The sequence below is a fragment of the Mirounga angustirostris genome, unplaced genomic scaffold (assembly GCF_029215605.1).
Source record: "Mirounga angustirostris isolate CCGP_5_RB_7025 unplaced genomic scaffold, mMirAng1.0.hap1 SCAF_8, whole genome shotgun sequence".
Taxonomy (NCBI): domain Eukaryota; kingdom Metazoa; phylum Chordata; class Mammalia; order Carnivora; family Phocidae; genus Mirounga; species Mirounga angustirostris.
The window spans coordinates 101,481,861-101,497,349 of record NW_026991716.1 but is presented as its reverse complement, the minus strand read 5'-3'; the positions used below and the strand labels follow the sequence as shown (position 1 = coordinate 101,497,349).

Sequence of the window (15,489 nt, the reverse complement as noted above, 5' to 3'; positions counted from 1 at the left end):
AAATATATTTAAAAGATATTTGTGATTATAACATGTACACTTTTTTTTTTTTTTTTTTTTTTTGCCCTATTGGATCAGTTAGGATTAAGTTCGGCTGCATATAACAGAAATCCAAATAACACTGGGATTATTCTTGATTAGTACAAATTATTTTCTCCCAAGTCCCGAGATAGGTAGTCTGGAGCTGATATGATAGCCCTATAGATACCTAGGTATATCGGTGCTTTTTGTTGTTGTGTTCTGCCGTTTTTAGCTCATGGTTTCCGTCCTTAGGATTTCTTCATTGCAGGCAGGAAGAAGGAAGAATCTAAGAAAAGGGCAAAAGGATGCTTCCAGGCTGCATTAGCCTTCTTTAAAGAACTTTTCATGAAATCCTCCTCAGCGATTTTTGCCCATCCAGTTAGCCATCTCATTGGCACTCCTGGCTTGCATTTCAGCCTTTTAGTTGGTGACATGGCCACCTCCAGTCAAACTAGAGTTCTGTTAATAAGGAAGAAGGGGAAAATGGAATTAGGTGCCAACCAGGAGTACATTTTTCTGTGGCTCTTATAAGCATTTTTCCTGCCACTGAACATTCTGTGATGTTTGTATAATACTCATTATATACATTTTCCATAATTAGCCTTTGCCCTCTTAATACAGGTTGTTTAAGTAGAAAATTTTTTAAAGTTTCATTTCAGCTTAATCTCCTGTGTATTTATTGTGCACTCTGTGCCAGACACTTTGCTGACCATAGGGGACACAGCAATAAGACAGATACAGCTTGGGAGAGGCAGGAGATGAAATGATGATGATGATAGTCATACATTTTTAAGTTTTACTTGATTTCAGTTAATTTCATTTGATTGGTTTCTAATACTGATGTTAGAATTTATTTAATGGAATATTTACATTCTCCTTAAACCTTTTAATTTCAGAAATTCTATGAATCTAAGTTAGTAACCTTGTTTAACTGAAATGAGTCAGATTTCTCGAGGCTTCTTTGGGATGTTTGATGTTAACATTGAGAAACAATGTACTTTTTCACTAGAAAAGAATTTACTTGAAATTTTAACATTAGATCTGAAACAGGGTGCTGTAGTGGAAAGGCACGGAACCAGGTAGGTTGACGAATTTTGGTGAAACAAAAAGTTTTAATCTAACACTTACGTAGTTACTGTTGCTTATGGATTTGCAAATATATTTGTTCTAAAGAACTTTACCCAAATGATATTCAGCATACGGGAATTTTCCTTATAATGATTATACCACTAGATAAATTCATTTGTTTGATATTTTTCTAATTATCAAACTTTTTTCTTATATCTTAAGTCTGTCCCCTCTGTGGAGGAGTTGGTAAGTATGTTATTTCTGTTTTGCTTTAATATGTCATGCTGAAGTGTTCTTAGTGTCTTACTTGCGTATTACATGTTGTTACTTTGTATTTGGAAATGATGTTCATGATGATAGTTTTTTAATCTGCCAGTACCTGAAAAGTTCAGTTGGTGGCCCATTGCTCTCTTCTCACTACATGCTGTTAAAGATTTTTCTTTTGTTTGTGATTTATAACCATTATTTGCAGAACCCGTCAATTATTGACAACTTCTGAGCCTTGTAATTTGCTCAAACCTCTACTTCAAAAGAGCAATTGGTTTTCCCACTTGAGTATTTGGAAGATACATTAAGCAGACCTAGCTTTTTCCTCTTTTCCTATTTGAGTTTATCCTGAGAGAAAGAATGTGCATGTTGGTTTCTTATTCATCCACTGCATGTATTATAACTTTTTAGTAGCAGTCTTGGAATAATTGTGTGGCATTTGAAACAACTGAATTTTGAAACTCTTTACCAGAACTTATTTTAGAAAATAACAATATATAAATTCTTAATAATCAGGTTCCAGTTTGTCTTATGGCTTTATTTCTTTGGAAAATAATGCTGTTTGGCGCTCTGAATACAAAATGAGCTTCTTGCTTATTACCTATTAAACAAGTTAACTAAAGATACATATTTTTTCTTTAAAACTGAGAGTGATTAATTTCAGTTTTCTTAGTCCTATTCGTGCTTGCAGATGTTATTTTCAGGCCGGAGGGTTTGTCAGATTCATTAGGGGTTTGAATCATGAAAGCAAAATGGTGACTTAATATGTGTTTCTCACATTTCATAAACATTGTATAAACAGCTCTTCAAAGTAATTGTAAGTAGATAATTCTCAACGTAAAGTTTATTTAGTCCATAAACCAAAGAATACTTGGTCTTCTGGGAACTCTTTTTGTGAAAAACAGCATCTGAAAAACACATCCAAACTATGGGGTTTTTTGGAACTGCTACTTGCCTTTTAGGAAATAGGTTCTGAAATAAATTACGATTTTAGTAATTCCGAAGTTGTTGAAAAAGGAGGATTCTAAATTATTAGTCCTTAAAATTCTTGAAAAACAATATCTAGAAATTATGGTCTAATGGTTATATTTTTTTACAGAAGTTGAAAAAGCCTGCTAATTAATCTTCCTCTGTTTATAATAACAAATATTTTTAATCAAAGAGGTGATAAATACATCTACCACTTGGTACTTACTCATTTTAGCTTGTATTTTTTTGTGTGTGTTTAAGTGGTACTCACTGCCTTGTATTTGAATATATCATATATTGGTGTTTAGCTGTATCATTTATTGATATACTTGTTGTCAAAACAGTAGACCAAAGCAGACAGTTAAATTAGTACCAAAATATATTCCAGAATTGTTAGAAGTTTGTTTAAATTTGTTTCTCAGCTTTTTAATATCCAGAATAAAAAGGGAAATAATTACAATAATCAGTACCCATATAATAGAAACAGTATCACTTGCAGTTTGCTCAAGAGAAACGTTTTTTTCTGGTGCTCAGCTAGATCTTTATTTAAGTCTCACAAAGTGGACATGAACAGTGTCTTCCACATCTCGTCAACAAATACAGCCACATTTTCACAAGATTTATAGATTCTGTGTATCAGTGAGTCAGTAAAAGCAGTTCTGTAAGGCAGTGAAAACACTTCTGCTCAGGACAAATGGAAGTTTACAGTGTTTGGATAGTTTTCTTGATCCAGAAATAACACTTAAAATATCTATCAGGGCCCTTATTCACCTCTCAGAAGAGTTTTGTTTAGCCACAGAGTTTGTGTGTGTATTTGAATTTGACTGCCTTTAGGCAAGATTTTGTACCTTCCATTTTCCACTCTACTTTGTCTTATATCGGCCTATCTGTCCTGTGCTTGGGTCCTGAAGGCATTTACATTCGTCACCCCTGACTTATAGGAATAGACACACTGTACTTTATACTTTTAAGGTAAATTGAACATTATTTCTCATGTGTAAGCTTATGGTAAAAATTGGATGGCAAAGATCTTGCGGTTTTATACTCTGGCTAACACCTGTAATTCACATATATGGATTATCTACCAAGTGGAGCATAGGATGGCATCCTTTTATGAGTGCTAAAAATGGATGCCCATTCTACCTCATAGAAGGCAGGTGAGGCCCTGTTTTCCTCTGCAAACATTCATTTTAACTTCACTCGCTTTGACATATGGACAGATAGATGAATCAGATCCCCAAATTCAGTGATAATCTACACCATAGATATGCTTAAGTAGAGAATTTTTTTAATGTGTCAATGTTTCAATGCATTTGTTACCAGCATTGTTCCATGACCATCAAACATTCTTTAAAAAATTGGAGTATCTGTTCTAATTTAAACAGTGTAGTTTCTTATAGTCCTCTAAGGTAAATTAGCTATAGAATCTATATATGTAACTGAAGGATTTTGACTTGTTTATAGAATTGTTGCATTAGGGATACCTGGGTGGCTGAGTCGGTTAAGCGTCTGCCTTTGGCTCATGTCATGATCCCAGGGTCCTGGGATCAAGTCCCGCATCAGGCTCCTTGCTCAGCAGGGAGCGTGCTTCTCCGTCTGCCTGCCACTCTCCCTGCTTTTGCTCTCTCTCTAATAAATAAATAAAATCTTTAAAAAATAAAATAATTAAAAACAACAAAAACAACAACAAAAAAGAACTTTTGCATTAAAGTTAATTAAATCTTTGGGTACAACCACCAGAGTGATTATTTTTATTTTAGTCTAGTTTCTTGACTCATTTTTAGAAAGTAAATAGAGAGCAGATGCATTCATTGAAACCACTCCTATTAGTATATGATGACATGAGCTTGGAGAAGACTAATTCTCTTAGTATCCTCGGTATCAGAGTACCCCAAAGCATAGAATTATCTTATGTGGAAGTGGTCCCAACACCTTCTGGTACTAGTTAAAAAGAATTGGATCCAAATCTTTGCTTGTGTGTCCCATTTTATGGAAATGAAGTGGTAACTCTTATCATATGCTTTCATTGTTGGTATTATAGACTGTGTGCGCTTTTATGTATTTTGAGGAACATGGTCTGTTGCCAAAAAGCCTTAAAAGTATTTTCCTTACACTGTGTTTTTTTTGTTTTTGTTTTTTAATTAAAATAGGAGAGAGAACTTGAAGCAAACAAAAAAGAAAAAATGAAAGAAGCTCAACTTGAAGCTGAAGTGAAGTTGTTGAGAAAAGAGAATGAAGCCCTTCGTAGACATATAGCTGTTCTCCAGGCTGAAGTTTATGGGGCAAGACTGGCTGCCAAGTACTTGGATAAGGAACTAGCAGGAAGGTGTGTAAAAAATGAGTACGTGGTACTCTTAGGTAACAAATTGGATATTTAATGAGGTTGACTCTTAACCTCTTGTGGTAAATGAAACATTAATTTTTAAGAGATATTTTACAGTTGGTTATAGCTTGCTATTGTTAACTTAATATTGATAGCATTATATATTGCAGATCTATTTAGCCATACTACATAAGTATTTCTGGTTTATACACATACACACACACACACACACACACTGATAGGAACTTATTTTGAAATGCTAATAACGCTAGATCTGCACTTTTCAGCCATTTCCTGCCTTGAAACCGTAAAAGATGATGTTCACATGTACAGCATGACTTCCGTAAGGAATTCTTTCTGTGATCATTGAAACATAATCTTTCTTGAACTTCCAGACACATTGGAATGACAGTGACTTTATCATAATAATAAAAAGTTCTGCTTGCATTAATTTTTTACAGTTAATTATTCACAGACTTTGGTGATTTATTATTTTTGGTAAATAATAAATTTTTACTCATTGTTTTGACATCACATTAAGAACTGATGTGGAGCAAATAAAAATAATTTATATCCTGTTGAAGTGCACATTTTCTAATAACTTTTGCCATAATTGAAATAATCATTTTATAAAAAGAAACTATCATTAAAAGAAATGTTTTTGTACAGTTAGACTCTTGTAAAAAGACCTAGTATTCAGTAGTATCTGTTTGTTGACCTACCCTGATTGTGTGCAAGACATGAAACACATTCATTGATATTAGTCTCAAAAATTGTTTTTAGATGTATTTGAATTAAGGATATGATTAGAAAAGGTCTCATTCATTCTTTTTTTAAAAAAACTAGTTCTCTCTTGAAGACATCTGTTTTTTTCAGACTTTGGTATTTTACAAATCTGAGAGACCTCAGGAGGTTCCTGAAGGTATTAGTTTTATTACTAACAGGTTTATGCAGAAGCTACTGTGTTCAGTAATTTTTTTGAATTCTCTCTGTAGTAAAAATTGTAATAATGAAAAACTAACTGAATTTACTCTTTTCTCAATATAAAGGGTCCAACAAATACAATTACTAGGACGAGATATGAAGGGACCAGCTCATGATAAGCTCTGGAACCAGCTGGAAGCTGAAATACATTTGCATCGTCACAAAACCGTGATCAGAGCCTGTAGAGGACGTAACGACCTGAAGCGACCAATGCAGGCCCCTCCAGGCCACGTATGTCTGCTTCGTTACTGTTTCTCACTCCACCTCTTCCTTTTTCCTGTAGTCAGAAGTCCTTTCAATGTTTTTTATTCTAGTGGTATTTAAAACCATTATTTAAAAAAGGGAAAGTGGAATTAAACGTATTTAGAACAGATACATGAAGTTCTTGGTTGACTTACCCTGAAATGCCCTGAAAGTAATATTTCTGAAAACTGAACTATTGCTAGCAAATACATATTGCTCATACTTTGGCTCATATTTCAGAATTCTCCTGCATCATGATTAGGCATGTTTAAAAAAAAATTTTTAAGCTTAGCAGAGAACATGTGGTCGTATTAATAAATTGGCAAGTATTTTGGGGGTAGTTCTTAAAGGAAATTTTTGGTAACTAGATTCAACTGTAGTTTCTGAATGAACATTTCCACCTGTTTGGTCTTGAATTAAGATGGAATTTGAGATCCGTGTCCATCTGTCTGCATCTGTAGCCACCATTGTACAAGAGCTTTTCTATCTGGGTAAATCTTTATTAAATTTCATTACTACAGCTGTCTGATAATATAAGCCTTCCCATAATAAAAGCGTGTCTGACTCCTTCCCGGTGGCTTACATATCTTAGTACCAGATAAACCATGGCCTTAAACAAGTTCAAGTATTTGTTCCCTCTGTAAAGAGTATTGTAAGAAGAATTGACATGTACATGAAATTGGTGGGAGAAGAGTGGGGATTGCAATAAGCACTTACGCCATTGTCTTCTCTTAGGACATTGGGGACCATTGGGGACCATTAAATTCCAAGCAGTGGCTAGATGGCAAAAGTTATTTCATGCTACCTAAAGGAGTGTGAACTTTAGCCTGATAATCATGGGATTTTTTAATAAAATGGTGGACTCAAGATTTAACATAACTTTGAAAAATTAATTTGGTATAGTGAAGAGGATATACCAGGAAGAGGGCCTAACTGGAGTCAAGAAGATACATGAGAAAGATACTGTAGTAACTTAGGGAGAAAGTGATGAATGTAGGGGAAGTGTATTTGAGAGGAAGGGTAGGTTTGAGAGAATTAGAATCAAGAAGAGTTGGGGGCACCTGGTTGGCTCAGTCAGTAGAGCATGTGACTCAATCTCAGGGTTGTGAATTCAAGCCCCATGTTGGGCATGGAGCCTACTTAAAAAAAAAAAAAAAGAATCAAGAAGACTTGGTGATTAACTGCTTTTGGGTATGTGGGTAAATGAGAAGGAAGAGTGTAGGTTTTTGGTGTGGGCTATTGAGTGAAATGATGGCATTCATTGATAAAGCAAATAGAGGAGAAGGAAGATTGAGGGGGGAAAATACAAGATTTGTTTTATTTATTTTTTTTAAAGATTTTATTTATTTATTTATTTATTTGAGACAGAGAGAACGAGAGAGAGAGAGCACATGAGAGGGGGGAGGGTCAGAGGCAGAAGCAGGCTCCCGACCGAGCAGGGAGCCCGATGCGGGACTCGATCCCGGGACTCCAGGATCATGACCTGAGCTGAAGGCAGTCGCTTAACCAACTGAGCCACCCAGGCACCCATGAGATTTGTTTTAGACATGTAGTATTCGAGGTGCCATTGGGACAAACAAAATATATCCAGTTGGATATATGACCCCGGAATTTAGGAGAAGTCTGAGTTGAAGAAATATTAGGTAAATTATCTATTACAACCTAACCACGGAATTGATTAAATAACCCAAGGAAGTATATAGAAAATAAAAAGAATAGGAGGCCATGGATGGAGAGAAACTTCTATGGAGTGAGGGAAAGAAATGGATCACCAAAGGAGGGAGTCTGAAATGGAGCTGTCAGATACAATCCATCTAGTAAGGTAGTGTAATAGAAACTAAGGAAAAGAGGGTTTCAGGAAGGGGGTAGTGAACAGTATCAACTTTCTGCAAGGTTTAAATAGGATAGTGACTAAAAAGTATACATTAGATAGAGCCATGTTGGCTGCCAGTGACTGTAGAGAAGACAGTTTTAATAGAGGAGGTGGGGGCAAAACCCTAATTATGGTGACTGGAATAATGGATGTAGGAGGCAAGGAACTAGATATCGTAGGGATTAACTTTGTGTAAAGGTTAAGGAAAGATGAGGGAGGGTGGTAGCTAAAGAAGACAGTAGATAATTGAAGGGTTTTTATTTTGTTTTATGTTTTCACATGGTCAGTATTTAAAGCTGGAAGAGGCTTAGAATTTGTTTATATGCTGGACAGGGGGAGGAGCTTAGCAGAGAAGGAAAGAGTAAAGGTACCAGAGAAAGAATAATTTATGGACCAAAGTCCTTTATTTAAGAGGTAGACTCCAGAGCTCAACAGAATGAAAAGTAATTAATGATCCAGTTAGCAGTTTGTTTTTTTAATTCTACAAATTAGTTAAAATGATGTAGATCTTTATGATATTTTCTAGTGAAAATAAACATTTTACTACTTTTATTTCTTGAAGATACTTGCTTACCAATTAATTCCTGGCAATAGTTTCCTTTGTAATGTCCTACAATTTAAAAGGAGATGAATTAAAGAAACTGACAAAAGCGTGAGAAAATCATCCATCCATTCGCTATATTAACAGAAAACTATTTTCATTTTTCCATTTTATCTGTTAAATTATTTTCTTAACACTTTACTGTGTATGCATTCCAGGAAATTAATGAAGATTTCTAAAAGTGAGTTATATAGCATGGGTTTACATTATTTGATATATCATTTAAGTAGTACTAATTTTTCTTCTAATTTTTCTTCTTTTTATCCCCCCATTAAGGATCAAGACTCTTTAAAGAAAAGCCAGGGTGTTGGTCCAATTAGAAAAGTTCTTCTCCTTAAGGAAGATCATGAAGGCCTTGGCATTTCAATTACAGTAAGAAGTAGTGCTTCCAGGCTCCTCTTCTATAATTAACTAGTATAATCGTGCTCCTCTGTTGGACATCCTTGGGAAACAAAGTATTCTGGATATGTTCTCTAAATAACTAAATTTATTCCCCTGGGCATCAACAGTTTTGTGTAAACTTTTTTTTGTATGTAAATCTTCCTAATGACTATTAACTATTACTTTAGTAAAATTATTACTTTATTAAGCATAATTTAGCATTTTCATTATGACTTGGGTTATAGTTTTGTACAATATGCTGTGATTGCCTCTAGGACCTTTGAGAATGGATATGACTGTTTGCTTTATGTTAAATGGCTCCCGATTGTATTGTTCTTTTCTCTAGAGTATGTGCTATCTTTCTCGTGTTCTCATTTCTTTGTTGTCAGATTTCACTGGCTGTTGAGTCCAAATATTCTTCCATTCTAAATTTGATGCCTTTACAAACAGTTGTCTTGGGCAACATTTCTGAGAGCAGCATATTATAAAATACATATATTTGGAGTCATTTTGCTGTCCTTACAGTACTTTTTTCCAGAAGAATGAATAAGATGGCTTTACTCTGTCTTTCATTTGGTAATATATGGATACTGCATAAGTTCATTTGCTTTTTGGTATTGTTTAATGTAGAAATTTTTTTTATCATAAGAAGTTTACCTGATGGGTATTTATTGAATACCTACCTACCTTTTTGAATGCACTGCCCTCAAAGAGCATAAATTTTAGAAGAAATAATACATATATATATATATACACGCACACACACAAATACTACATATATATACACATACATACACAAATAATACGTAAATATACACATACACACACACAAATAATACGTATATATACACATACACACAAATAATATATATGTACATACACACACAAATAATACATACATATATATATACACACACACACACAAATAATTATAACACAAGCTAAAAGGTGAAAGGTACCAAATAACTGCATTTTATCAATTCTGTGTTGCATATTTTTTCACATTTTAATATCTCTGAAATTGAGATTGTTCTTACACTCTTTCAGTGATTTTTGTAGGACATAAAATAATGGTAAGTCTTATTATAGTGATTTAGATTTGATAAAATCTAATAGTGCTGTGGACTATTAATACCTAAAATATTTTTATTTATGTTTAAAAGAGTTCAGCTGATTGTAGTTTTTTGATTTGGTTTTTTTTTGGCTTTGGAATGTGTTTTAGAAAGCACATGTATGTTATTGTTTTATTCAGAGATAACTGTTTGATACTTGTAATAATATATTTACCATTACCTAAGTAGCAAATAATATTTTACTCAGCATTTATACAGGATAGATGCTTATTGAAATGTATTTTTAAGAAGATATTTTATTGTTAGGAAAGTCTGTGACTATAAAAGAGTAAACTAATTGACTTCCTTTTTTTTTTTTTTTTTTTTTTGGTTAGGGTGGGAAAGAACATGGTGTTCCAATCCTCATTTCTGAGATCCACCCAGGGCAACCTGCTGATAGATGTGGAGGACTGCACGTTGGAGATGCTATTCTGGCTGTTAATGGAGTTAACCTAAGGGACACAAAGCATAAAGAAGCTGTAACCATTCTTTCCCAGCAGGTAAGTTCCCTTTATGTAATTAAAATTGGATCTATCAGTTGGTTCTTCTTGAATCTACTGAAGATTTTATACTTCCAGTACTTGAGGCTTCTTAAGTAGTAAAGTGTTTATATATAGATACTAGTTCCCTTTGATTTGGGCCTTTTATAGAAGATATTCAGCCAGATTTACTGAAGAAGATTTTACTTGCTTTTTCCCACAGCTGCATAACTTCGAGCAAGTTACTTAAATCCTCTGCTCTGCTACTGTGCCCTTATTGGAAAGCTGTAAGGATTAAGTATGTTGATTCATAGAAAGTACTCCGAACAGGACCTGGTACTTAGAAAGCAAAACGTCATTAATGACTAAAACACTATACAAATAGAAGGCATTATAGAAAACATAATGTTAGAAGCAGATTGGTTTTACAGACATAAATGTTAGAACAGAAAGGGTCCTAAGAAATCATTTAGCCCAACCCTCTTATTTAAAATGAGTAAACTAAGGTTCTTAGGGATTTGCTCTAGGTTGCAAAGAAAATGAATCATAGAGTTGGGATTCATACCCACAAGTCTTATTTGTTACCAAGTTTACTTAAGATGGGTTTTTTGTTTTGTTTTCTTTTTTTCCTTCAAGAAGAAGGTTGAAGAAATTAGATGTTGATAGTACATTGAGATGTTTGTTGGGTCCTCAGTGTAGAATTGAATCTCAAAGCTGAAAGTGAATTTATAGCTTATTGGTTCAACTCTACTTTGTATAAACCTCTACAATATCACTAATTAAATATTTACATTGGGGGGAACTTGTTGATAAAGTAGTCCATTCTATTGTTGTACATTGCTGATTTTTAGGAAGGTCTTCCTCATATTAAGTCTAAAATCTGTCTCCATGACTGTCACCCACAGACCTAATTCTTTAATCTAGAACTTTATGGACGACTACCACCTGATCCATCTGTCTCCCCCAGATGGTATCTATAAGCATTATCTGCTAAGAGAGATCTCAGAATGCAACCCTAACCTCTTTCAGTTAGTGTTTTCTCAGTCCAAGCTGGCCATATTCAGTAGCACGAGAGTGAGATGAATGGCAGCTGTGGTAAAGGAAATACAAACAGGCAGTCACAAACTGTTAAGGAAATGCTAAGCATGTGTTAAAATTCTGAAACATAACCTTAAACTGCTGGGAAAGCAGAGCACCAAAGAGACTGACTTAGTGAGTGGCAGTAAAAAATGGCATGCGTTCTTTGGAGCAAAGGCAGGCCATAATTTTCAGAGTTGCAAATACCAGACTTGTGTGTAGTAATTGTATTCTCTTATTAAATGACTTGGAATGTTTTTTAAACATAAAATAACCTGTAACTTTTTTTTTTTTTTTAAAGATTTTATTTATTTATTTGAGAGAGAGAGAATGAGAGACAGAGAGCATGAGAGGGAGGAGGGTCAGAGGGAGAAGCAGACTCCCTGCCGAGCAGGGAGCCCGATGCGGGACTCGATCCCAGGACTCCAGGATCATGACCTGAGCCGAAGGCAGTCGCTTAACCAACTGAGCCACCCAGGCGCCCAACCTGTAACTTTTTACTTGAACATAAGTTTTATTAAAGAATAGTAGTACAAGGGCACCTGGGTGGCTCAGTCGGTTAAGTGTCTGGCTTCAGTTCAGGTCATGACCCACAGGGTCGCGAGATCCAGCCCCACATCGTGCTCCGCACTCAACGGGGAGTCTGCTTGAGATTCTCTCCCTCCCTCTCCCTCTGTACTTCCCCTTGCTTGCACTTTCTTTCTCTCTAAAATAAATAAATCTTAAAAAAAAATAGCAGTACAAGTATTACATTTATTTATAATAAGTATTTTTAAAAATTTATTTAAGTAATCTCTGTACCCAACATGGGGCTCGAACTTAAAACCCTGAGATCAAGCATCAAGTGCTCTTCTGACTGAGCCAGCCAGGCGCCCCCAAATATTACACATTTAGTCTAGTAGAAAGAGCAAGGACTTTGGAGTCAAATTTCGGTTTTTCTATTTTACTCGCTCATCATATTGGAAAAATTATCTGCTCTTTCCAGAACTCATTCAGGTTTCTCATTCATGTAAAAGAGACTGTACTACAATAGGGTTATTCAAGGATTGAAGGATATAGTCTCGTACAATAAATAAAATAACTATTATAATAATTACTATTAACACTGTGGTACTCAGTGAAAGTTAAGTAAAGGCCCAAGACCTATTCACTAAGAAAAAAGAAATCATTGTGTAGAGGTTTCTTGAATTAGTCAAGGAAAAGTTTGTGTGATGCCCTTAAGTGCAACTTTAATATCTGACTACTTAGATGGATTTGCTGTGTCAAGTACAAAATGGCAGAATGACTTTTAAACTAAACATTTGTTCTAAAGTTTTTTGAGTAGTTAAGCATTCATTTTTAGTTTAGGTCTGTTAGCAAAAATACTGTGACTAGTACAAAGAGCTATTGTAATATTAAAAGGAAATTACTTAGAATTCATGGGGTTGATCTGGACGTGATGGCCTCTGTGTGCTTTTCTACTTTTTGAGATTCTAGAATTTCATTATCGGTTGTCTTGAAAGGAGCTACATTTGAGGTCTGACTGCTTCTCATGCCTATCACTCACCCCAAGGAATTTGGAAACCATTTTTTGAGTATAAGTACATAACTTGACTTCCTCATTTTCTTTCTTCATTTTAGAGAGGAGAGATTGAATTTGAAGTAGTTTATGTGGCTCCCGAAGTGGATTCTGATGATGAAAATGTAGAGTATGAAGATGAGAGTGGACATCGCTACCGTTTGTACCTTGATGAGTTAGAGGGAGGGAGTAATCCTGGTGCTGGTTGCAAAGACACAAGTGGGGAAATCAAAGTGCTGCAAGGTAAAAATGACTCTAAAAGTTACTGTTCATGTATTTATTATTAATAAACTTTTAAAATACAAAATTTTAGATTTCTTCAGTAACACTGTTTTAATGATGGGGAAATCATCATTAACAGATCAAATAGCTCTCCTTTGCTTATAGTTTCATTGCATACTGGTCACTATGCCAAAATGTATATACATAGAAGTTCTCTTAGGTTCATTTTGGATTTTAAGACAAGTGTATTACCAGTTACTGAACTACAAATGATCCTTGAAAAATAAAAAATAAAAATTCAAGTTTTCTAGATTCTGAAACAGACTGATAAAAATGCCTTTTAGAGTAGATACATCTTACTGTCATCTTGCTGTTAATGTACATTCTTCTGTCATAATACAATGATTTGTAGACTAATATGAGTATGTTATTAGACCATTGTCTTGCAATTATTATTAGAATCAGGATATGTGATCTTGAGAATTTTTGGTTTAGTTCCTTTGCTATTATTTACACATATTGTAAAGAGAAATTCTGGCCCTTTCTTTTACATAGAGCAGTGGTTCTTAAATTGTGATCTATGAATCTCTGGGGGTCCCTGAGACCCTTCTAGGGAATTCATGAGATAAAAATCGTTCATAATAGGGGCACCTGGGTGGCTCATTCTGTTAAGCCTCTGCCTTCAGCTCTGGTCACGATCTCTGTGTCCTGGGATTGAGCCCTGTGTCTTCGGGTTCCCTGCTTATCAGAGTGTCTGCTTCTCCCTCTCCCCCTCCCCCCCACTCATGTGCAGGCACGCGCATATGCTCTCTTTCTCTCTCTGTCTCAAATAAATAAATAAAACGCCCCCCCAAAATGATTCATAATAATGCTAAAACATTATTTGTGGGTTTTTTCCTGAATTGATATTTGCACTGATGGTGCAAAAGCAGTGAGGGTAAATACCTGCTTGCCTTGGTACAAATCAGGCCAGTGGTACTACTACTAAAGTAATCATTGTTTCTTTCTTGCCATCTACTCAGAGTTAAAAAAAAAAAAAGAGAAGAAAATGCCAGTTTCATGAAATAGTAAAACTTCATTTTATTAAATCTCGACCCTTGAATACTTGTCTTTTTCGTACTGTGTGTTATGAGATGGGAAGTATGCATAAAACACTGAATCTGCATGCTGGTCTCAAAGAAAAGCACCTAAGTGATTAAGTAGCTAGCTGAACTGGCCGTTTTTTTCATGGAAGACAGTTTTGACTTGAAGAATGACTGCCAAATTATGGTTGTTCAGACAGTTTGGCAGCCATTTTCTTTAAAAGGAACAAAATGAGTCCATCACTTCAGGGAAACAACTGACAGTATTTAGTGTCAATGATAAAATTTCAGCTTTCAAGTGAGAATTAGAATTTTGTAAAACCTGTACCAATCACCATGAGCTTGACAGCTTTTTTGTATAATAAGATTGGTGGTGATGTTAATAAATGTGATTTTTTTTTTTTTGATATAGTAAAAATGAAACATGTCAACTCATGGAATTGCTACATAACTCAGTGATCTAATATTTTTCAAATGACCAGTGCATGATATTACAAAATCCTGCATGGGTAAAAGAGCCATTCAAACAGCAAGATAGACAAGTGGATTTTAACGTAACAGTGTGAACAGTTCATGGATATCGTTTCAAAATCTGTGGTTTCCAATTTTGGTATAGTATCAAAGAAGAATATTGACAGTTATCCGAAAAGCCTATTAAAACTACTCTTCCCTCTTCCAACTATGTATCTGTGTGAGGGTGAACTTTTTTATATACTTGTAATAGATTGAGCCAAGGCAAATAAGAAAATCCAGCTATCTATAAAGCGAGACTTTATTTATTTATTTATTTATTTATTTTTTAAAGATTTTATTTATTTACTTGACACTGAGGGAGAGAGAGCACAAGCAGAGGGAGCAGGAAAGGGAGAAGGCTCCCCTGCTCAGCGGGGAGCCTGATGCGGGGCTCAATCCCAGGATCCCGGGACCACGATCTGAGCCGAAGGCAGACGCCTAACCAGCTGAGCCACCCAGGTGCCCCTAAAGCCAGACTTTAAGGATATTTGCAAAATTGAAAATAATGCTCCTCTTCTGACTAAATTTTTAGAAAATGGAATTCTTTCCACTGAGACAAATATGTTGTTTATGTTAACATTTATTAGGCTTATTTTCATTTTTAACAGAGTCATAATTTTTTTAGATTTCTCAGAAGTTTTAATTACTAATATGGTAAACATCAGTAACCTACATAACGTTAGTAAACCACATGAACAAAACTCTTTGGAATCTGC

At 34.9% G+C, this 15,489-nt stretch overlaps 1 protein-coding gene across 6 annotated transcripts in view; it reads left to right on the top strand.

The window, feature by feature from the left end:
* Window positions 1-15,489, top strand: part of GOPC (golgi associated PDZ and coiled-coil motif containing) — a 50,229-nt gene that overhangs the window by 22,525 nt on the left and 12,215 nt on the right. For 4 of the 6 annotated variants that reach the window (XR_010413745.1, XR_010413744.1, XM_064598042.1 and 1 more), the window contains exons 3-8: window positions 1,312-1,335; window positions 4,476-4,651; window positions 5,698-5,863; window positions 8,626-8,721; window positions 10,178-10,342; window positions 13,019-13,199. Coding sequence is in view for 4 of the 6 variants with exons in the window: in XM_064598042.1 (XP_064454112.1) it covers window positions 1,312-1,335; window positions 4,476-4,651; window positions 5,698-5,863; window positions 8,626-8,721; window positions 10,178-10,342; window positions 13,019-13,199 (808 nt within the window). In the remaining 2 variants the exon portion in view is untranslated. The remainder of the gene's footprint in view (window positions 1-1,311; window positions 1,336-4,475; window positions 4,652-5,697; window positions 5,864-8,625; window positions 8,722-10,177; window positions 10,343-13,018; window positions 13,200-15,489) is intronic. The other 2 variants (XM_054505523.2, XM_045865388.2) reach the window with 1 other exon arrangement.